General features: G+C 50.0%; 1 protein-coding gene and 1 long non-coding RNA gene across 13 annotated transcripts in view; one reads left to right on the forward strand and one right to left on the reverse strand.

The window, feature by feature from the left end:
- The window catches only part of Megf11 (multiple EGF like domains 11), a 335,104-nt gene that overhangs the window by 280,605 nt on the left and 30,384 nt on the right, over positions 1–24,115 (forward strand). For all 12 annotated transcript variants that reach the window (XM_076925760.1, XM_076925763.1, XM_076925771.1 and 9 more), the window contains exons 11-14: positions 17,226–17,346; positions 18,045–18,208; positions 19,208–19,310; positions 23,923–24,069. In XM_076925760.1, the coding sequence (XP_076781875.1) occupies positions 17,226–17,346; positions 18,045–18,208; positions 19,208–19,310; positions 23,923–24,069 (535 nt within the window). The remainder of the gene's footprint in view (positions 1–17,225; positions 17,347–18,044; positions 18,209–19,207; positions 19,311–23,922; positions 24,070–24,115) is intronic.
- LOC143439410 (uncharacterized) lies at positions 12,184–14,768 on the reverse strand. The gene is made up of 2 exons (XR_013107665.1): positions 12,964–14,768; positions 12,184–12,702 (listed from the first exon to the last, which is right to left on the reverse strand). It is a non-coding gene; the product is annotated as an uncharacterized LOC143439410 (long non-coding RNA).

Raw genomic sequence — 24,115 nt, forward strand, 5'->3', positions numbered from 1 at the left:
CCATTTCTCCTTGCTGGGCCTCAGTTTCCCTATCCATGTTGATGGATTATTTCTCCACAGGTGAGATGAGCTAATTCAAACCAGATTAGAATATATTAAAGGCAGGTTTATTGGGAAACTATTCTCCAATGGGTGAGTTCACTGGCCTCAAGGACCAAGGCCAGGGAAGTCACCATGGGGAGGGGGAAAGAAAAAGAGAAGAAGTGGAGGTGGAGAGAGAGAGAGAGAGAGAGAGAGAGAGAGAGAGAGAGAGAGCGAGAGAGCGCAAAATGTCTGGATATTACTGAGAGGACCTCTGAGGACAGGGCAGCTCAGCCCCTGGGCTGGAAAGTTCAAGACTGGGGGAAGGGACTAGGGACTGAGGGATGCTGGGAGAACCTGGAGGCCAGGTCTCTGTTTGATAAGTAAAATATACACCACAGGCTGCAAGTTGTCCTGAGATCTGAAACCAAACACATGTGAGATGGGAGGAGTCCATAAGCCTTGCCTGCCGTTGGGTTTGAGTAGCCAGTGTGGTAATGGATGCATGCTAACCAAGCACTCTATCAGTTGAGCTATACCCACAACCCCCTTCCAAGGGCCTTTAGAGGATGTGACAGCAGCTTTATGAGAGCTGACCCTATGAGGGCTGGGATGGTGCTGATGAGGAGGTATAGTGAGGAGGTATAGAATTATCCTTGGGCATTCGGGACTTGACAGCCGGGTAGTCTCCACCCCATGAGTCCGTGGGGATGCAGAACAGCCATAGGCTCTCTGCTGCTCTGCTGCTGACCCACGTGTTTGTCCCTTCATTCCTAAGCCCTGGCATTTATGATGCCAAGGACTTGGGGTGTGGCAAGGCTCATCAGACACCCAGCCAGCCATCAAAGACCTTGTCCGATCATAATCACATTCAGCCTGGTGGAGAGCACTCATTGTGTTCTTGCTGCATGCATCATTTGGTTTATGTCTCACGAGAGCCATGTAGATGTACACTTCCACTTTCCTCAGCTTACAAATGAGCTGGAGTTTAAGCAGGGAGAGGAACTTGGCCGGGCTTAGGAAGAAAGCCATAGTGACAGGAGCCACTTCGTGCTCAAATGATAACGAGCTTTGAGAGACAAGACACTCCAGAACAACACAGACTATAGTTCAGTTCCCAGCTCTCCACTGTCTCCATTGCCTATGACTCTGTGTCCTGCTCAATCCTGACTGTCCTTACCTGTGACAAGGGGTTTGTGGTGAGGGTAGAGAGCTTCCTATAGGAGTTACAGGTCAGCACCTGAACCACAATAAGTACCTCCTAAGATGCTAAGCTACACGGGTAGAGAGTACGTTTTTCTCAAGTCCAGCACATGTGTGACCTCCAGAGGGTATCAGGGTGAGCTGCACCCAGGCATCCCAGGTGAGGTAGACTCATGAACACACACACACACACATATGCTGGTCTAGGCAGGCTTACTCCAGCACCCTTGGCCCATTCTGACTGGTCCATCAGGATGTTGTCTGTCATCATGTGGAGAGACAGAGGTGAGGATGTGGATAGGATAGTTCGCTTTTTTTGTGTTAGCTTAGCCTTGGCAAAAGGATAGCCCAGGACATCCTTTGGAGAAGGGCGCAAGGTCTTCCCGATGTGGGAAAAGTCGGGGGCTAGAATGCAAGAAGCAAGTTCATAGTATTGGCTCTGCTCATGTTTTAGGTTCTGGATTTCCTTTGTAAAACAGGAAGGAAATTTTCTACCCAAAGAAAACTGTGGGTCCTGGGAGTGCCTCTGATTGGGTGGAACGTTTTCTCAGCACCTTGGACAGCACTGTTGGGAGCCGACCTTTAGGAGAAAGCGGCTAGAAAGCAGCTATCCACATGCTAGCCACGCCTCCAAGGCGTACATCATATCCACGTGCCTACAAGGGGCGTGGCAAAAGTGTATAAATACCCTAGAAAAGAAAGAGACTTGACTAGAGACTTGATCAGAACGTCTGTCTTGTCTCCATTCCTTGCATCTTTTCTCCTCATCCTCACTCTCTCTCCCTCTAGACCCTGACTGGGACCGGAGTGGCAGTTTGAAGCCAGGCAGAGCGGAGCAGGCCGCAACATAGTAACTAACCAGGCTTTTTAAGTCTTTTGTCTCAAGCCAGGTAGAGCCGAGAGGGTTGCAACATTTTTCCTCCCTTTCCGGTCCTTGGATACTCAACAGCCATTGGTTGAGCTCCTGTCTTAGGATGGTGCAGCACCATACATCTCTACTGGCTACTCTTGCCTGGAGGAGGGGCAGGGCAGTGGGGAGAAAGTCTTGTTAAAATCCTGGGGTTCCTGTAGCCCTGTCCTGGCAGTGTCTCTGAGAGGAGGGGAGGACCTGTCTTCCCTAGTACCCTGGGTAAAGAAACAGCTGAACCACGGCTGGGGGTGGGGGAGGGTGGAAGTGGGGAGGCAGGCCATGAAGAACCACTCACCCTCCTGTAGGCTACATGCATGTCACCAGTCCCTGTGACTCCTCCTTGCCAACAAAGGAAATTTACACCTCTACCTTTTGTTACTCTCCAACCTCTTTCATCTGCTGCTTAACCACACATGACTCACACTCCCCTCTTTGTCGCTGTGGCCTCAGTGTTTTTGCTTCTATGACCATACTGTCTGGTTTCTCAGATGACCTCACTTCCATAGACACTCCTCTCTGTCAGACTCACACACTTCTTCTTTATACACAGCCCATGGCTCCTGCTTTGTCTGCCTCCCTGAGAACAAGGCCCTGTCTCCCCTTGCCCCATACTTCACCTACCATGCCTGCCACATGAACAGCTTGCTTGCTGAAGTCTCTTTGATGAATGAAATCCTTGGGCATAGCAGGACCATTAATGTAGAAGTTTCCAGACTGACATCTATAAGAAGAAGAATGTGGGCTACTTGCCAGTAAGGCTAGGGCTTGAATCTTTCCCCATCCCCATGAGCCTCTCTGAGGTCTGTTTATTTTTATTACATTTATTTATTTATTTATTTATTTATTTATTTATCTATTTATCTATTTATCTATTTTGTGAGATTCATGCAGAAGCAATGTACGGGAATCAGTTCTCGACTTTCTGCCATGTGGGTTCCAGGGATTGAACTCAGGTCATCAGATTTGGTGGCAACCACTCATTTCCTCTTACTGCTGAACCATCCAGCTAAACCCTTCTCTCAGGTGTAAAGAGGCAGCCAGAGTAGCTGTAAGGACAACACTGCCTCTGAGTTCCTGGAGCAAAGGTTTACCTTAGACAGCTCACCTTACACAGTGCAGAGGTCACAGAGAAGTGGAACCAGATACTGGCCTTCAGATACTGGCCCGCTTCACTGCTTTTTATAGCTGTGTAACCCTCAGGGTCACGGGGTACCTTCTCTCTGTGCCTGTTTTGTGATATGTGAAAAGATGATCATAAATCCCTGGGATTAGTATGCTGGTTGAGCTAATTAGTGTATGCAAAGAGTGTATTAGTCATCTTTCAACAAGCGTCAGCCATGACGGCCATGTTTAAAAGGTTGATGCCACCCACGACATTCGATGTTGCTGACGCCCACTTGGGGAGCCCTGAGAGTGAGTCCAGGATGCAGGTGCAGATGGGATGAGGGGAAGGAAACCCTTAGCTGCAGCTTCCTCTGGAGTAGGAGCTGCCCAGCAGCTATGACTCCAGAAAGGACAACAGGCTTTCTCAGCACAGAGGGAAGAAGTCTGATTTCACAGCCACACCCACAAGCCCTGTGTCTCTTGGCACCCTTCTTTCTTTAAGCCTTAATGACGGAGATGGAGCCTCCTGCACACTCAGGCCTAGAACTAATTGCTGTCCTGACAGTGCCTGCAGGGAGCAGGCTGCAAGGTCACAGCCAGGCTGAGTGATTTTCCAGTCCCCTCTTGCAGCCTTCTCCCTGCATGGAGACTTCAGGAGCCAGGAGATAAGGTGTTTCTCTGACCATTCCTCAGCCTGATGCCTTCTTTCAGTTCTGGTTGTAATGGGGACAGAGAACTCAGCAAGCAGGGCAGAAGGGCCCAGTGTCCCCTCCCGCAGGACTTGGGGCCCATATTTCTCCCCAGGATGACAGCATTTCTATTACCTTAAAGGGCTCATCTATTCATGCTGCAATTTTTTGAAGCCCTGTCTGCCATTATTGAGCCCTGCACGCTGGCAAAGGGAGCAGGCACTCCATCACCCAAATGAACCAACTCCTTCCCACATTTTTCTCAGCTTTCTCCGCTCTGTCCATAGGTCATATGCAAAGCTCAGTTGCTTAGGCTGGGGAAGACAGGAGGGCACGAGAGTTACGAATGCCAGACCAGTGGGGCAGCAATTGAATTTTCTCCATACAAGGTTTCTGGCATGCTTTAAAGATGTCCCTCCACCAACTTCCCTCAGGGTGTGTGGTTCCTGAGCTGGAACTTTGGAAGGGGGGGAAGTATGTCCAGGAGAGGGTGCAGGGTGGAAATGACGGCCAGGCGACACACCTCTGCACTTCGTGTTTTAATTGTTCCGTTGTTCATCAAACCCAGGTCCATCAACTCTAGCTCTAAGAGCAGAAAAGCAACTTCTCATTCCCCGCCCCCACCCCCACGGTCCACCATCTCAATTATTGTCATAAAAGATTTTTCCTGATGCAGTACTAGGCATGATAAATTTACCCTCTAGCTGATGTAGCTGCATGAGCAAGACTGTGCAAAGCTTTTTAAAAATTACCAAAAATAAGAGCACACACATACACACACACTTCTACACATGCACACACCCATGCACACACTCTTACATTCATGCACACATGTGCCTGCACACTCATACTCACACACACTCTTGCACACATTCACACGCGCACACACACTTTTATGCACACACACTCACACACACACATTCATGCACATACATACATACTTACACACTCACACACATTAATACATGGTCACACACATTCAAATGTGCTCATTCACACACTCATACGCATATCCATGCATACACACTCTCACACACACTTATACAGATGCACACACTCATGCACACATGTGCGTGCACATTCACACCCACACACTTGTGCACACATTCACAATGCACTCTCATGCACACCCACTTACACAATATACTCATGCACATATATTCACACACATATACACTTGTACACTCACACACTAACACACGGTCACACATTCACACACTCACACATGCCTACTCACACACATTCACACACAGTCACACACATTCTTAAGCACATACTTGTACTTGCACACATTCATGCACACTCTCACACACATACTCATGCACATACACTCTCTCACATGTACACACACACATGCACACTTTCACACACATATATTCTAACACTGCTACCTCCTGCTTTGATAGTTACCTGAGTATCTCAAGGTTTGGATTTTCTTCTTTATTTATCATTATTCTTGAAGGGGAGGCAGATATGTGCATGCCACAGTGTGTGTGTGTGTGCGTGTGCGTGTGCGTGTGCGTGTGCGTGTGTGTGTGTGTGTGTGTGTGTGGTTTCTCTTCTTCCACTATGGGTTCCAGGTCACAAGCTTACATGGCAAGCACATTTGTACCACTTGTTGGCTTTTTAAAAAATTCAGTATTTCATCTATGAGATGGGGCTGAGCATGTAGCTCAGTCAGTAGGGTACTTACCAACCATGCACAAGCCATGGGTTCGATTCCTAGCACCCCATAAACCTGGCATGGTGGCACATACCTGTAATCTCAGCACTTGGGAGGTGAAGGCAGAAGAAGCAGAAGTTCTAGGTCATCCTCAGCTACATAGAAAGTTTGAAGCCAGGCTGGGCTACAAACAATAACAATTTGTCTGTAACACCGGGAACACATGGGTATTTTGTTCTAATGAGATTCTTAGGATTGAACAGTATAAAATGTATCCAGTGCTCAGAATAAAACTTAACACATAGGCCACACAGGAGCAAGGATAGAGTGAGTCGCTGCCCAGAGCTTGTCATGGAGAGCTGAGAATTCTCTCTCAAGAGCAGCGACATACTGCACTTCCATAGTCTCCCTGCCCCCCATTCTGTCCAGGAGGAAACGGAGGTCTGTCAGAGAGAGTGACTCACCTCTGGTCACATAGCAAAACATGGCAGAGCTGGGGTCGAGCAGAGGTGAGAACTCCAGCTAAGGTGCCTTTCACCTGCCTGTCAGGAGCTTGTTTTCCCGTGGGCAGGAAGGATAGTGCTGAAGACACGTGGGTGGTGTGTACCAGGAAGTTAAATCATGTTGGTAATTAATCCACAGAGCAAAGTAGAGAGAATTGGCTTTGTGTCACCGAGGCTCAGGCTAGCTTCTCCCTCTGGGACTCGGCGGTTTGTGGCTTCATTAAGGAAAACTGCTGACTCTTCTCTTCCTACCTCATCCCACCCTTTTCCTGTTGAGCTCCCGCTGCCATTCTTAGTGCTCTGTCACTCGGGCTGTGGCCTTGCCAAGTCTGGCAGCTGGAGGAGTCAGGGTAGGTCCCAGGCACTCATGCTTCTAATACACCCAGATTCCTTTTTGCCCAGAGTCACTTGCAAAGCTAGGCCCCCGGCTGGCTGGGATCCAGGACCTGGGTCCGAGCCTCAGATTCTCAAGGGTGTCCAGAGCCTCTACGGACAGTCTGATGCGTGGCTCTCAGGGCGTGCATGGTGAGTGCCGAGCACGGCCAGCCCAGAACTGTGTTCTGCTCACTCCACACAGCAAGCTTCAGACAGGGGCTGTGAGGACCTTCCCACCTTGCACAAGAAGAGACCGATGTTCAGGGAGGCAAAGTGACCTTCCCCAGTACATGGTAGCTGGGCGTGACATGAATCTAGAACCTGCTTTAGCCTTGAGTCCGTACTACCTGAAAAGGAGAGAATTATGACGGAGGGTTCTAACTGGCTAGAGACTGTCCCAGACAAGTGGCAGCTTGAGGTCTCAATCAGAGCCAGGTTGCCTCCTACCTCTGTCTTCCTTGGGAGGTAGGTTGGGTGCCACCGAATCTCCCAGACTTGCAGAATGTATATGTCCACGATCCTGAGTATAAGGAGGGCGGAGGACTAGGACCCTGAGTTGGGGGCTTCACAACCAGGCTTACCTCCAGTCACTGCTTAGGACTGGCCTAGCCAGGAGTCTAGTCTGGGCTCCAGCCAGGGTTCTGCACTACTCAGCATTAGACTTAAGACACTTTGCTCTTCTGTATATCACCTTTATCTTCTGACCCTGGTCTCCCGAGGCTGGCATGAAGCTTAGATGGGACAGTGATTAAGAAGGATTAAGGAAGCACCAGGAAATGAGGAGGATGGACACAGGCTACAGACCCGAACCCCACCAGGCCTGTGGTATTTGACACAGAGGAACCAGCTTTGACTGTAAGCCCCTTCTCCAGCAGCGCCCCTGCACCACAGCCCCACCCCTGCACCACAGCTCCACCCTTGCACTATGCCCCACCCCTGCACCACAGCCCTGCCCCCATGCTTTTCTCCCTGGGTATGATCACTAGTAATCTCATTTGTAAGAGGAACTACATTCTCCATGAGGGGAAGGGTTTTGGTTATGCCTAAAAAATGAGAGGCGCTGCAGAAAGGGGTAGTGAACAAACAGGAAAATGGAGGTGGAACAACCTGATGTGTGTGGGGAGGGAAACTGTAATCCCAGCACTTGAGCTGAGGCAGGAGGATGGCAGGAAAGCTCAAGACCAGCCTTGAATACAAAATGAGACTATTGCATGAACAAAACAAAGTTTTAAGGAGGGCGACGTAGTCCCCTGAACTCAGCCCTGGGAAGGTGTCTGGGGGCTCTGAGAGCAGAAGGCTCAGATAGCACAGACAAGCAGGGGTGTAGGACAGCAGTGAGAGACAGTGGGAACCCAAGTGTCTGGGCCCTGAAGTTCTCCCTGGTTGGAGACCTGAGCCTAAGGCACCAGAGGAGAAGGAGCCATTACAGCCATGCAGGGCTGTAACAACAGGGAGCTGGCCTTGATCTCGCTCCTACATCTAAGGGTGGTAACAGCATAGCCCCAGAATATAGTTGGTGTTGGATAGGTGTCACACGCAGTAGGCACTGTATCAATATTGGTGCCTTACCCTCCACCTGGCTTCATCTAGACAGAGTAGAGCGTTGTGTTTCCCTCTCTGCTGGGTGGCTGAGGCTGGGTCCTCTTTGAGCCCCCTTTGCTCGTGGCTCTGGGGAAGCAGGTAGGGAGAGAAGCACTCTGCAAACTTGAGGCAGAGTAGGGAAACTGTGGCCCTTTCCTTCTACACATGGGGCTGAGTGAAAGCACTTCTGAGGCCAGGTATCACGGGGATCCAAGGAAGATGAATTTGGAAGCAGACACCAGACAATGGGGAAATCAGGCACCACTGGGGCTAAGGTCTGAGACACAGCCCCTGCCAGGGTACACATTCTCCTCAAGGCCTTCCATACTGATGCTCCAGCCTATGTGTCCCGTCAATCTCTGAAGCTAGGCGTCACTACTGCCATTTTGCAGATAGAGGAGCAGCTTGGACAGGTCACACCAGGCTCTGAAGTATCTTCTATTCTAGCCTCCTTGGGGTTGGTGCCCAGACCTGTACCCCAGCTTCCTTGTAGACATGAATGTGTTTATGCCTGTGGTCTGAAACCATCCCTAGTCCCTACAGGAGGTCAAGCCCAGATAGCTGAAATGCTACTTACCTCATAGTGCCATGACCTGCAGAGCACACAGTCTCTAGATTATTCCCACTTGTACCATATGGACCAGGATGCTGAAACAGCAGGCCTGGATTTTATCCCTAGTTTTCTACCCACTCAAACAATATATATGTTTATCTGAGGACTGATACACTGCACATGTGTATACATGTGTATTAGTGCTGTAGTCCTGTGACCATATTGTCAGTATAAATGCTTATATACACACACACATGCACACACACACACACACACACACACACACACACACACACACACACACACTATAGGCCCGTGTCCACTCTGCCACTGGGCACGGCCACTTGGGGAGGCAGAACAAGGGGAGTTTGTGCTTACCACACACTGTTGCTGGGGCCGGTGCTGGGCTGTAAGGAAGCATCAAGATACCTCCCTGGGGATGGGAAAGGGCAGTCTGAGCTGGTTCGGGGGTCCCAGGCCCTGTGATGAGGCCTGGGCCGTGGGGTTCTTAGACTCTTAGACATCCAGGTGCTGCTAGGAGCCACAGAAGAGCAGAGAACAGAGTGGAGAGTGAGGCAGCCATGGGTTGGGGACAGCATCTACCCTGGGATGGAGGGGAGGGGGAAGGGGATCTCTGGCTTGTCCTAGCAGGGATGATCATCCTTAGCTTGGCTGAGGAAGGCTTGGTGGCGGTTGTGTCTGGGAGCAGAGGCCTTCTACGGGAGACTAGGCTGCGACTCTGTAGGTAGCCTTCTCCATGGCTCCCCATGGCGGATCTTAATGAAAAGAGACAGTCCATGCTTCTAAACAGTTTATTGTCATGGCAGAGAATAGGTGCATAAAACTATACCCACTTCTCAGGGTAGACCTGAGAGTAAATACCTTTTTCAGGGAGGAATGTCTGGGAAGGGAAGCTTTTTGGCTAAACCCTCCAGGCCTCTAGGTACCTCATTAGCATGGAGAACTCTGTTTTGGGCCTACTTGACCATAGAACATGTTTCTTTTATGTAAGAAGCGTGTGTTCCAAGGCAGGAGTCTGGGAGGGAGCTGGGAGTCACCTAGGCCTCAGGTGTGTGCCCACCGAGTCTCAACCTGCTCTACCTTACCAAACTTCCTGACATGGTTTTATCACACACACACACACACACACACACACACACACACACACACACACACACTTTTACCAAAACCAGTCCTCAGTCCTCAGAGTATCTGCAAGGAGGGGTACAGCCAGCCACACCTCTCCAATGCTAGCCCCCTCCCATCCTCACTTCCTTCACGGCTCACACACCTCAGTACCCAGAAAGGCTTCTAATACCCAGTAGGGCCTTTCTCAGACAGTTAGAGATAAGGCATTTTGCCATTTAAAAAAGAAATAAAGCTTTCGTTGTGTTTTGTTGTCTTTTGTTTGGGTTTTCTATTTGTTTGTTTGTTTTTGTTTTGAGACTGGGTCTCAGTCCAGGCTAGCCTTGAACTCAGCACTATGTAGCTAAGGATGATTTCGAGCATCCCCATTCTCCTGCCTCTACCTGTCAAGTGCTGGGATTACAGGTATGCGCCATCACACTCAGTGTATGTGGTACCGGGTGTGTATTATGAATGCTAGGCAAGTATTCTCTACATGTCTTGCTCTGAAATGCCAGTGTTTGAGAAAAGCCACGAGTGATAGAAATCTGGAGGGTAGCTACGGCTACTTGTAACCAATGTTTGCCCGGGAAGACACTGGCTCAGCCTTGCAGGGAAACCTCATTCTGGCCCAGATGACCTGTAGTTGACACTGAGATGCACTTACAGTAGCCCAGCTCCTCAAGGTACAAGCATGGCACCAGGGCTCAGGACAGGGCTCTCAGGAAGAGGGATAAAGCCAGGCATGGGGAGCAAGCTACCACATAAAGCCCTCTCCCTCAAGTAAAGGCCAGGGAAACTGGATAAAGATGCTGAAGGCAACCCAAGTCAGCAGCACCATCAGCATGGAGCAGCTCCTGCTCTAGTGCAGTGTCTGACACATCCCAGCGGATATGTTCCCTGGCTGGGCCTATAGCTCAGTTGACAGAATGCTTGCCTGCGTGCACAAAGCCCTCAGTTCAATCCCCAGCACCACATAAACTGAATATGAAGGGGGAGGCAGAGGATCAGAAGTTCAGGGCCAGTCTGAACTACAGAGAGAGTTGGAAGACAGCCTGGACTAAAGGAGACACTGTCTAAAAACAGCAACCCCGCTCCCAATGTCCTGAATGTCCGGATTAAATCAGTGCATGTTTACTGACCACAGACTCCAGCTGAGGCACTGGGCTGAGTGAGGCCAGCAGGGCAGAGTGCTTCCCACCCAGTCCTCACCTTATGTCCCTACTAGGTAGTGAGAGCTCACTAGAGCTCTAAAGGTCAACTCCATTACCACTGTGGTAAGTGCCACCGTAACAGGGGCACTTGCTCTGCAAGAGGGGGAAGCAGTAGATTAAAGGACATGGGAGCTGAAAGGACTGTAGGTCACATTCAGTTTGTCCTGATGGTGAGCAGGACCCAGGGCACGTGGCAGCCACACTGAGCTGAATGAATGGCGGATGAGTCCACGTGCTTTGGTCTCACTGCACCCACGAACCCTGACTGGAAGTGCAGGGCTTGCCTTCCCGACTCATCTCATCTCCTCCTCCAGCAAAATACATGTGGATAAATGCCCAGTGGGCATGACAGCTCATGTGTGAGTCCATCCTGAGTAAGTTGTCTAGCAAAAGAGACTAGGCATGTCTGGGAGCTCCAGGTTTGGCTGAGAGACGCTGCCTCAGTGAATAAGGTGGATGAAAGATAGGAGATGCTGAGAGCTTCTGGCTTCCATGCATGTGTACATACATGCATACACCCCCCATGCTTGTCACATACATGCACGCATCCCCAATGCATATACCCCCATGCATGTACACATACACCCCCCATGCATGTGCATATACATGCATACACCCTCATGCATGTGTACATACATGCATGTACCCCCTGCATGCATTCCCCATGCTTATGTACATGTATGCACGTACCCTCATGCATGTGCACATACATGCATGCACCCCCATGCATGTCACACACATGCATGCACGCATCCCCATGTATGTCACACACATGCATGCACCCATACACATGCATGCAAAGGACATGCATACACATATGCACATCACAAACATACACAGAAAAATGGAAAAAGGAAAAAAAAAGTGCATGCGGGCCAGGGGAGGTTCTTTGGTCGTTTTTCCCTGGGGCCCCTCTGCTAAGCTCTGATAGGCAGGCAGGTGCAGAAGCCCCCTTAGCACGCATGTAAGGAACCCAGCTCAACCCCGCTTATACTGCCTCCCACCCAGTGAGTGTATTTAAGGTGACCCAGAGATGAACTTTCACAGTTTCCTCCTTCACATAAGGGAGGGGCAAACCCCTTCCATCCTCTTTCTCCTTCGATGCCCAAAACCACTCATTAACCTCTTGACCATTTGAGGAGAAGGGATGATGGGCATAAGAGGCCCAGCTGTTGATTAATTTTCCAAAACGGAGCCAAACTACAAAGCGGCATATTGCAAAGGAGAAAAAGCCAACAAACAACATCTGAAACAAATTTTACGAAACATAGAAGGCACCAGGGTTGGGTCCAGCGAGGCAGGCAGAAGCAGCATCGAGGGTTCCATGCCATCAGCAATTCTCATATCAGGTTCAGGATGTTAGCAGCCCATTCTGCATTTATAATTAACAGGCCTCACAGAGGAGGAAGTGAGTCCACAGCCTCCTCCCGGAGCAGGATGGAGGGGCCTGGTGGGGTACTGGTGAGCAGCCTGTTGTGAGAAATGGGGACAAGATTCTGTGGGTGGAGGCTTCTCCCTCCTGGAAGTTCTCCGTGTCTTAAATGAAATAGCAGAACGCACAAGCACCGGTGCATCTGGGTCCAGACACAGGTACATCCTTTGACGTCCCACTGTTCTTAGGCAGTGAATGTACTGTAAACAGAGAGCCGGCTGGCAGGGACAGCCTTGTACTGTTATCCACAGCAACATGAGGTGGTGTACCAGAGACCTCCACTGTAGAGAGCAGCATTCCTGACCACAGCAGAGTTTCAGGGCCCGTCCCTGATAAGCAGAAATGGAGATTATTTTTTGAAAAGGATTCAATATAGAATTAAGTGTAGGCATGAAAGGGAAGCCAGACAAGAGACCTTCCCTGGAGTTGTCGGGGTCAGTGTGGGGGCCCTTGGTAGTTCTAACAGCTAATCTCTGCCACCTGTCCTCAGAGGGCCAGTCAAGCAGATAGGTGATAGTGAAAGTAGAAAAGGAGACGTATTCAATATGGCGTATGCCACAAGAAGCCCAGTGACACCCCACTCCCACTACCTTGCCTATCCTTGAGTCTTGACACGAGGTTCAGGTTAGAAGGGTAGAGGTATACATAACTAAGCAGTCATGGTCAAGATGTGGGGACACGACCGTCACCACCATCATCATCGTCATCTAGGCTGCAGCCTCCCGAAAGGCTGTGTGAAGTGTCCTCCGGGAGACAAACTCCTCATCTGGTCAGCATTAGGCCCTCAGCCTTTTCCTTCTCAGCAGGAAAAGGGAGGGTCCAATTTCCCATTAACAAAATTCCGTCAGCAGTCTGAGGCAGAATAGTGCACACCCGCGTGTAGGTCTCGGAAAGGGCTTCGCTTCCATTTTTGTTGTTTCGGGTTTTTTTTTTTTTTTTTTTTTTTTTTTTTTTTGGTTTTTCGAGACAGGGTTTCTCTGTGTAGCCCTGGCTGTCCTGGAACTCACTCTGTAGACCAGGCTGGCCTTGAACTCAGAAATCCGCCTGCCTCTGCCTCCCAAGTGCTGGGATTAAAGGCGTGCGCCACCACCGCCTGGCTGTTGTTTGTTTTTATTCATTATTGTTATAGGTAGGTAGGTGTGTGTGTGTGTGTGTGTGTGTGTGTGTGTGTGTGTGTGTGCACATGTGTGGAGATCAGAAGACCATTCTGTGGAGTCACTCCTCTCCTACCTTCATGTGGGTTCCGGGATCGAACTCAGGTGGACAGGCTTGCATAGCAAATGCTTCTGCCTGCTGAGATGTTGTGTTTGTGGCATTTTTACAAAGTTTCTGTCCTTTTTACTTTGAGACAAGGTTTACTAAATTGCCCAGGGTGTCCTTGAACTCACTCCATAGTCCAGGCTAGCCTGAAATTTATACTCTTCCTGCCTCAGTCTCCCGAGTAGCTGGGGTTACAGGCTGGTGCCATCAGGCCCAGATTCTCCTTTTTTTTTTTCCCTCTTAGGAACAAGTAAAAGCATTTAGAACATCACTTGGCATAAGGTGGCCCTGCAGGGAACAGACCTCCTCGTCCCTAAGGCTAAGCACTCGGTGTTTGAGAGTTAACAATGTGAGAAGGGAATGAGCGGCAAGCCCATGGGGATGATGGGAAAACAGAAGCCGTAGTCGGGCTTCTGCCCTCTGAGAACACATGCCTCCTCCGTGGCCAGCCTGGCATCACTGAGTTGGCAAGAGATAGACCTTTCCTTCCCCACTTCCTGCTGCTTAAACCCCAAAGGGCCTATCATATTCTTTTTTTTTCTTTAATTTTGATTTTACTATTTTTTTTTTTTTTTTGTGAGTATGGGTAATTTGCCTGAATGTATGTCTGTACTTGACATGTGTGCCTGGTGCCCAGTGAGGCCAGACAAGGGTATCTTGTTATAGATGTTATAGAAGTTATAGATGGTTGTAAGCTGCCATGTGGGTGCTGAGAATCAAACCTGGGTCCTTGGGAAGAGCAGCCAGGGCTGCTTCGGGCTCTTGTCATATCCTTTTTATAAGATATGTTTCCACTTACTTATTTTGTGGAATGGGGGGGAGTGGAGGTGGAAGGTCAAACCCAGGGTCTTGCACATGCTAGACACTTATATAGCCAAATCACCATCTATTATTACTATTGCCGTTGGTGTTGTTTTCGAGACAGCATTTCACTGTGTAGCCTTGGCTGTCCTGGAACTCACTCTATAGATCAGACTGGTCTTAAACTGGTCTATGGATCAGAGATCCACCTACCCCTGACTCTTAAGTGCTGGGATTAAATGTGTGCACCACTACTGCCTGTTCCTTTATTGATTTTTTTTTTAATTAAAGAGGTTTTTTTTTGTTTCATTTTTATTGTTAGATGGTCGTAGTGGCGGTGCCTGTGTTTAATCCCAGCACTCGGGAGGCAGAGGCAGGTGGATCTTTGCATTCAAGGCCAACCTGGTCTACAGAGTGAGTTCCAGGACAGCCATAACTACACAGAGAAACCCTGTCTCAAAAAAAAAAAATATTTTTACTGATGTGCATGCGTAGCTGTGAGTATTTGCCACAAGTACTATGGAAGCCAAAAGAAGGCATTACATTCCTTAAAGCTGAAGTTACAGCTGATGGTCGGTGTAGGTGCTGGGAACAGGATTCAGGTCCTTTGGGGGAGCTGCAAGCACGATTAACTACTAAGCCAGCTCTCCAAGCCCTTTCCATAACTTCTGCTTGTTTCGTTTCATTTTTTGAGATGTTGGGTATCCGCCAGGGAAGACTGCTCGGCCGTGAGTTTAAGGCAACAGAAAGTCGTTATTAGCTGGGTAGAGACCACGCTGGGTGTTTGGAATCCCAGTGTAGCCCCAAGCCTTTCTCAGGGTGAGCTTTTAAGCACAAAAGCCATGTTCTGGATTGACGAGAACAGTTAACCATAAATGAAACTACAGAATTCCAGGTGCATACCACCATGCCCACTTTATGCAGGGGATCGAACCCAGGGCCTAATGAGGCCCAATTGTTCCCCAGGCCCCTTTAAAGTTGTTTAGTCATGGAACACTCCCAACCTGTGCTGCTTTGTTGTCTTGCCCACAACAAGCTCCATCTTGGGCAGCCTTCATTTCCCTGTCCCACAAAGACTCAGAGGTCCTCACTCCCAGCCAATGCCCTGTACTTGCCCCTCTCAACTCCCCTGCCCCACTCCACCCCAGGAGCTACCACAGCTGCCCGGACCCCGTGTTGTCTTTATCTATCTATCTATCTATCTATCTATCTATCTATCTATCCCCTTGGGGCCAGAAGTCAGTGGCCCTCTGCTGAGCCCCTTTTGAGAACTTGGTCTTAAGAGCAACCAACTCTCCTGGGAGTCATGCCATCCTTGGATGGCAGATAGTCTATGACTGACACAGATGCAATGCCACCCTCACAGGTAATTTTCAGGGTGCTTTCATCCCCTGAGCTCCCCGACAGCTAGGGGAGGCCATCATTGCATCTGTTACCTTCTGCCTGCCTAGTCAGTCATCTTTCCTGACGCCACCTTAGGGTTGTCTTAGATCAGTATCCCCAAGTCCCAAAATAGTCCGAAGAGAGTCTGGTTCTTGGCACCCAGTGACAAGATTAAGTGGCCAGCCTGAGGCCAAAGAGAACACCTCCACTTTGAGTTCTGTGACCTGGGCCATTATGTTACATGACTTTCTCTGGTAACTGCTGCTGTGTCACGGGAAGATAGGAAGCAATAGTTTGTGTCTCTGAGATGTGGTGAGAATTAAGACATGAAGTACAGTGCGTATGATCCTGAGAGAGAGAGAGAGAGAGAGAGAGAGAGAGAGAGAGAGAGAGAGAGCTCAAAAGCCACTGTCAGTGCCATCTCTCCTCCCTGAGATACCATGGGATGGGGAATGGGCTGTCCCCCTATGTAACAAGCTGGTGCAAATTAAAACAGTTGAAACAGTGACATGTGACTGCCACTGGGCTGTAATTTCAGCAAGCTGGAAGTGGAGGCAGAAGAATCAGAAGTTCAAGTTCATCCCCATCTACACATCAAATTTGAGGCCAGCCTGTAAAACAGGAAACCCTGTCACATCCCCAACCCCCACTCTTCCCACCCCCAACCTCCTCACTCCCCCACAATTCCATGGATAGGAGATACTGGGTTTGCTGTGACCTAACGCAGATTCCTAGGGTCAAGTTCCCTAGGGACTCTGCCAACCCTAGAGCCCTCGTGCGGAGGCGGGCCCCTCCCCTAAAATAGCATGAGCTTCTGAGTTCTGAGCTTCCAGCTCAGAGAGTCAGTAGTACCTCCTGGGGGCTCTCGGGAAGGACCAGTTTCCTGCTTGCCCACTTCCAGTTGTTGGCAGAATCTGGCTCAAGGTCTCCATTTTCTTGCTGGCTGTATAGGGCTCGGCCTGAAGGCCACCATCTTCATTGTTTGTGGGTTCCCTTCTGCCGTCTTCAACGTCAGGAGCCAAGTGAAGGATTTAGGATATGTGTCTCTGACCTACCCTCTCCAATCACTTGGTTTTAAGGACTGGTGAGATATCAGGCCCACCTCCAGGATCCACGTACCCTAGTTTCTCTGTCTTAAGGTCCCCTGTCACATCTACAGATTTCCTTTTGCCATATAACAGAAGGGCCAGGCGTGGTGGTACATGCTTTTAAACCCCCTCTCCCTCTTCGGCAGAGGCAGGCAGACCTCTGTGAGTTTGAGTGAAGCTGGGGCTGCATAGTGAGACCCTGTCTCAAAGAGACGAGAAGGTGCTGGGGATGAAAGCATGGACATCGGGAGAGGCACCACCTACAGAGCCACCCAGAGTAGGGACACCTCTCGTCTCACACTCAGGCCCTCTTTGTGCAGGGAGAGGTGTGTGGCGTCCCCTGTGCTGCAGGGACCTATGGTCCCAACTGTTCATCTGTATGTAGCTGTAGCAATGGAGGCACCTGTTCCCCTGTGGATGGCTCCTGCACCTGCCGAGAGGGTAAGTTTCCCTCCAGCTCTAGTCACAGGCTTGCGCGGGTGGTGCCAACAGCCGAGCATCTCAGCTGGGGATGTTTAACCCAGAAGACAGAGCCGGAGTGTAGGAGGCTGCAGGGACAATATGAGGAGACAGAGTTCCCTGACCCTGGATGAGAGACTCACCTAGTGGGAACTAAACGTGCTTTGTGGAAGCTGTAGTACTCCAAAGAGACACAGCCTGTGGCAAAGGCCTGACATGCCTGTCTGTTGGCAGACACCTGTAATCCCCGCACTTGGGAAGCAGAACTAGGAGAAACTGTAGCTCTGGGTTATCCTGGGCTATATAATGGAGGGAGAGAAGACGGTGCACCTGGCTCTTTTTCCATTCTGGTCTTGGGGCCAGGTCTCCCTTAGGAAGCCTGCTCGGAGGCAGCAGCTGCAATCCTCAGGAATAGCCTCCTGCTTCAGGGAACAGAGGAGGGAGGGGTTCAGTCCTAGGTGCAGACTGTTTCAGGAAGAAGCTGCTGAAACCCCACCCCTGGCCTGGGGGGAAAATGCCTCCAGAGTTGATCCTGAGTCCCAGTGAGCCCATCCACTGGCAGCAGAAATGGTGTAAGCCCTGAGGCAGGGGGGGTGGTCTAGATAACTGGTGACACAGATGTTACCAGTGGTTGGGGAAGTGGGTGGTAAGTTAGGTGACATCCTTTGTCCTTTCCCCAGGGTGGCAGGGCCTGGACTGCTCCCTGCCTTGTCCCAGTGGGACCTGGGGCCTGAACTGCAATGAGAGTTGTGTCTGTGCCAATGGAGCTGCCTGCAGCCCCTTTGATGGCTCCTGTGCCTGTACCCCAGGCTGGCTCGGGGAATCCTGCGAACTGCCCTGCCCGGTGAGTACCCGCTTTGATCTCTTGTGCCTTCTCCTCCCTGGCTACATGATTCAGAGAAGAGCCCTGAGTCAGGGAGGTTTAACCTCCGTGTAGCTTCTTATCCCAGGCCTCAACCCTCCCATCTGTAAAATGGCCACTCAGGCAGAAGTGCTTTTCTATTGCTCCATTGATAGGCAGAGCACACTGACTGGCAGCTATAGAATCCACCCATCAGGATACTTTCGGTCCTCCCCAAGCCAGCTGAATGCTCTTTCTGGGTAGCAGCTGAGTTGCAGTCTGGCCACTGCTAGGGACAGGGCATGGAACCAAACCGTCCTGCAACAACCCCCGCTCTTCAAGCACTGATTCTTAGGCAGAGACTGGGTATTGGCTTTGAAACTCTGATCCTGCCTTCTTGAGTGTGTTTCTCCAGCTGCTTCTCAATTTTAAAGTTGGAATGGGCAGAGCCACTCTAGAATATTGGCAGAGCGGGCACTTGAGACCTTGTGAGCGCGTAAGAAATGAGGCTGCCATTTCCTTCTCCGGGGACAAGAGTAGGCTATCCTCATTCCCCGTGTGGGACGGACGTGTCACAACTGACAAAGTATGTTTATGTTTTGTTTTGTGAGATAGGATCTCACAGTATAACCCGGGCTGGTCTTGAGCTCATAGCAATCCTGCCTCTGCCTCCCAACTGCTGGGATTACAAGAAAATCCCCACCCCACACACACACCATTCCTGTCAACAACAGAATGCATTAATCGACAGTTTTAATGACCACCCGGAGGCAGTCTTGGATATATTTAATGTCACATGGAGGCAGGCCCTCTTCATGGCCTTCTCTCCTATCCCGATTAATACTGGCCAGATGGCTGTTAGGACTTCATAGCCCTGTTGGTACCCAGTTACAGAGAATTATGGCTGTGCCCTAGGCCCATCTCTGGATCCCTGAAGAGCTGAGGGAAGTGTGTGACCCTCTAGGAGCCGAGGTATGATTCTTTTCTCCTCCTTCCCCACAGGACGGCACGTTTGGGCTGAACTGCACTGAGCATTGTGACTGCAGCCATGCTAATGGCTGTGACCCTGTCACAGGCCACTGCTGCTGCCTGGCAGGATGGACAGGTAACCTCTGCCCCGCCACTCACTGCCGGGCCCTGGGAAGCCAGGCTCTTGGTTTTCCCTCCTTCCTCAAAACTGTTCATCTCCTATCATTGTCTTCTGCTCCCAAATGTGTGCCTCCCCTTCATCTGCCCAGCAAGGAGATGTTTATTAAGGACATGTCATATTGAGGCTCTGTTCTTGGGACAACACATTGCAATGCTGACAGGTATTCAGCCTGTGTACAGAGAACACGGCGCTTCAGAACCCCAATCCTTACGTCCACCCTGTAAACCATCCTGCTGCATGAAGGGGGATCCCTGCCACTTCTCTAGGGATACCATGATACCATGATACCATGATACCATGATACCATGATACCATGGGCCCCTCTCTCATCAGATCTGCCCTCATCTCCTGGTAGGACTCCTGCCTTTCGCCTTGCCCAGGTGAACCCACTCAGCAAATGGTGACCAGCGGCAACGTCCAGATCAGTCTGTTCAATTCTGTGGCTTCACAGAATTGATGCAGAATCTCAGTCTGGGCCAGATGCAGCACACTGCACACATGTAAGCCCAGCACTCAGGAGAGACGGGAAGACCAGAAGTTCAAGGTCATCCTTGGCTATGTAGCAACTTTAAGGCTAACCTTGGCTACCTGAGACCTTGTCTTGGAAAAACAAAAACTGTAACAACAACAAAATCCAGACTTGTTAACCTTGGCTACATGAGACCTTGTTTTGGAAAAACAAAAACTGTAACAACAACAACAAAATCCAGACTTCTTGTCAGAAGGCCCCACCCCCTGTGACGTGGGCCTGCCTGGTTCCTCTTTCCTGCCCTATTTCTGTCTCAATGATTCCACACTCCTAGGCCAAAGTTAATTTTATTTATTTTTTTATGAAAGATAGATCTTATTGTGTAGTAGGGTCTAGCCTGGAACTTACCATTAATCTCAGTCTGGCCTTGAATTCTCTGTGTCTTCTCCTGCCTCAGCCTTCAAGTGCTGGGGCTGGTTTTATAGGCAAGTACCACCATTACCTGTCCTAATTCCTCCCCTCATTCTTGATGGGCCGCCATCTTACCAACAAGTCCCTTTTCCTTCATTTAAGGAGCTGGGCACGTGTCGTGCCAGTGAGCCACACCCCAGCCCCAGTAACTCCTTCCTATTCACCAGGTTTCAAGTTGCAGGTTGTCTATGTGTTACCCACCCAGGACGACCCACTTATGAATTCTGCTGACCCTTCCTCTACAGCATCACAACTGACCTTAGATTCTGATTTGAGTAAACGGTTTCTACAGCAGTCCTAGGAAGAAGTCTGCCTTAGGCATCCCTGCACCTACTGTCTGCCACAGGCTGAGCAAGGGAAACCAGACAACTAAGAACCGAGCTCCAGCCAGAAGGCCTGGGCTTGTGAACTTCCACGTCCTCTGCTCTGCATGGCCCAAAGCCTCCATCCATAAAAACAAACAAACGCAGGCAACTGGAACCCTCATGGGGAACCTTGGGACCATTTTGAAGTTTCAGTGAAGGGTACTGTTAAGGGTTCAGCGCCTGTCACACAGTGGTCTGTGACATAAACCACGGCTGCGGGAAGCTTTCAGTAGCAAGGTAGCTGTCAGTGACCACTGGCTGGGCCGATGCTGCTGGCTTAACTCTGTAGGATGCTACCTACTTTTATTCTGACCGCTGAGGACTAGAGGCATTCCTTTACAGCCGTGGTCCTCAACCTTCCTAAGGATGCACTGCTCTAATACAGTTCTTCATGTTGTTGTGATTCCCCAACCATAAAACTATTTTTGCTGCTATTTCATAACTGTAATTTTGCTGTTAGGGATCATGATGTATACCTGTGTTTTCCAATGGTCTTTGGCAACCCCTGTGAAAGGGTTGTTCAAACCCCAAAGGGATGGTGACCACAGGTTGAGAACCACAGCTTTACAGCATGTCCGGTCAAGGTTCCCCTGGCCTGCCAGCTCTCCCTCAGTGTGGACCAAAGCCCCGCCTCTCATCGTCTCTACCCTGTCAGCTACAGCCTTGAAATGTTCAGTGCCTTAATTTTGATAGAGATATCTGATTTTAATGACACCCACTTTAATGACATTTAAAAAAAAATTCTGGCTTAGATGGACAGCTTCTCAGCTAGGCCTCTGCTGGTTCCAAAGCCCATTTCTCCAAAGATGGTCCTGAAGGCTTCTCAAACCCGTGATTGAATGTCCTGAGATTTGTCATGCAGAACAAGGCCAGGAAAGACAGGGAGGGTGAGGGGCAGAGCCTAGGCCTCCCATGCAGGGAGCACCTTCCCTGGAAACCCTGCTCCCCTCCCCATCTGGCTTAGGCATATCCTCTGCCCTCTCATGAGAGCTCCCCTCATGTCTTTAATTTACCTTGCTCTGAACACAATAGGTGCTCACAAACTGCTTCTTGAGGTCCAGTGGGAAAAAAAGTCAGCCTGTGACCACACATAGTGGCATAGACATATTCTGCTCTGGCTCTTATACAGAGCTAAGGAGGCATCAGAATATTAGTGTCAACAGGAGGGGAGGCCCAGGCCACATTTTTAGAAGACTTAGTGGGTAAGCCATCTGGTTGTATACTTTTGAGACTGGATCTCACATAACCCAGGTTGGCTCAAACTTGTTATGTAGCTAAGGATGACTTTGAACTCCTGTATCTTTAGTGTTACAAAAACCTCCCCAGGTGGCGTCTCTGCTGTGAGGAGCAACTTGGTCAGCAGGAATGAGTTTCAGGAAGCCACTGCCCACTTCTTCACATCCCTGGCAGGGGAGGTAGGGGTTAGTTGTATGAATGAAACAGCTGTAACAGGTAGATACAGATGTTTGGACCCCTGCGCAGACAGGCAGGAAGGCTTCCCAGGGGAGGGCTTGCTGCTGTGTGAGTGCTGGCATTGAACATGGTTTCTTCAGCTGTGACCAACTGCCATTAGTTCTACATCGTAACTACCCATTAGTATGTGGGGGAGGGGCTCCTGAACGCTGGGGAGCTCATCATCCAGGTTGGAAGGGAGAGGTCTTTTGAGTTTGTTTTCACTTTGGGGGTGGGGGGTGGGGGAGAGGGAGAAGGAGGAGAATGAATATTCATGAGAATAATTAGAATATGTAATATACATATATGGGCACACAGGGAGGATGCATGTTTATATGTATATGCTCCACAAAGGCCTGGGGTTGCTGTCGGGAATCATCCTCAATTTTTCTTCCACTTTGTTCACTGAGACAGAGTCTCTCAATCAAACAGAGAGCTCACCCATGTGACTAGTCTCACTAGCCAGTTTGCTCTGGGCAATCTAGTCTCCACTTTCTGAAGCTGGAACAAGTTACAGATGGTTGTGAGCCATTATGGGGGTACTGGGAATTACACCTGGGTGCTCCCTCCCCAACCCCAGCAAGGCTGAGACACAGGTTAGCACACAAGAAGGGAAGACAGCCCTGGCAGCTCCCCACCCGGGCTCCCCACCCTGGCTGCCTTACCTGTGTTCCCTCCCTCTCCTACAGGTGAGCCTGCAGAGCCTCAACTCCTCCAAATTGGTCCCCCTGCTTCCCTTCACTGATGGCTGGGTCTTCCCTGGTCGATTCTCTTTCTCACAGTCTCTGTCCTTATAACAAGGCAGACATGACTTTTAAGCTAATCCTGTGCCTCCAGAGCCTCTGAAGCTTGCCTTCCAAAGACTGGCTGGTCTTCTGGGCCTGGTTCAATCACCTAACACACCCGTGTCAGCCTGGAAGCTGCTCTGTCTGGAATCGACCCCACCCTGGAGGCTAAAATTCCTACTTAACCTCCAAGCTGAAATAGGCTCAGCTCAAATATTCTTTGAGCTTGGGGGGACAGTCTCTTTGAGATAGTTCATACATTTCCCCATAGGCTGCTGTTTGTCAAGCTGAGGGTCATCTATCAGCCTGTTTAGGGTATAACTAGCACTTTTGATTCTTTTATACATGTATGTATTTGTGATATAAAATATGTACTATATGTGTGTATATATGTACACATATTTTCTTTTGAGACAGGGTCTCACATAGTCTTGGCTGGCCTTGAACTTTCTACATAGTTAGGATGGCCTTGCATTTCTTTATAAATTAAAATATAGATAGATAGATAGATAGATAGATAGGGAGAGAAGAGAGAGAGAGAGAGAGAGAGAGAGAGAGAGAGAGAGAGAGAGAGAGAGAGAGAAGGAAAACTCTGAACAGGTAGTTCCCTTCTTCCACTTTTATGTGGCTTTTAGAACGCAGGTCACTAGGCTTTCCTACCGAGTAACTTTAGCTGAGATGAGCCATCTCACTGGCCTGACACACTCTTGACACCAGCTCAGCTGTGAAGGTGGAGGCGACCTTCCTCATCTGGTACCATCTCCTCTCTCGCTGGGCTAGTCAGGTATGCCATGGGTCTGCCGGTGTGCTGTGTTGGAGTCCAAGCTACACTGACTTCTTGTGCTGCCTGTTCTCTGCTTTTATGGCTGCCTTTGCTCGGTCAGTTCTTTTTGCCTTTGAGGACTCTGGAAGGGCATCGTCTGCCGCCAGAAGCCCTCCTCCAGCCCCATTTCCACTGGACTTCCCTCCATCTTCCCCCTGCCCTCAACCCTTCCCACTGACCTGCCTCTGTGTCTGGTCCACAGGTATCCGCTGTGACAGCACATGTCCTCCAGGCCGCTGGGGCCCCAACTGTTCAGTGTCCTGCAGCTGTGAGAATGGAGGCTCCTGTTCCCCAGAGGATGGGAGCTGCGAGTGCGCCCCTGGCTTCCGGGGACCCTTATGTCAGAGAAGTAAGGCTGGGTCCCCACCCCAAGGACTTCCGATTTCCCACTCACT

This window comes from Arvicanthis niloticus, chromosome 26 (assembly GCF_011762505.2).
Source record: "Arvicanthis niloticus isolate mArvNil1 chromosome 26, mArvNil1.pat.X, whole genome shotgun sequence".
Classification (NCBI taxonomy): Eukaryota; Metazoa; Chordata; class Mammalia; order Rodentia; family Muridae; genus Arvicanthis; species Arvicanthis niloticus.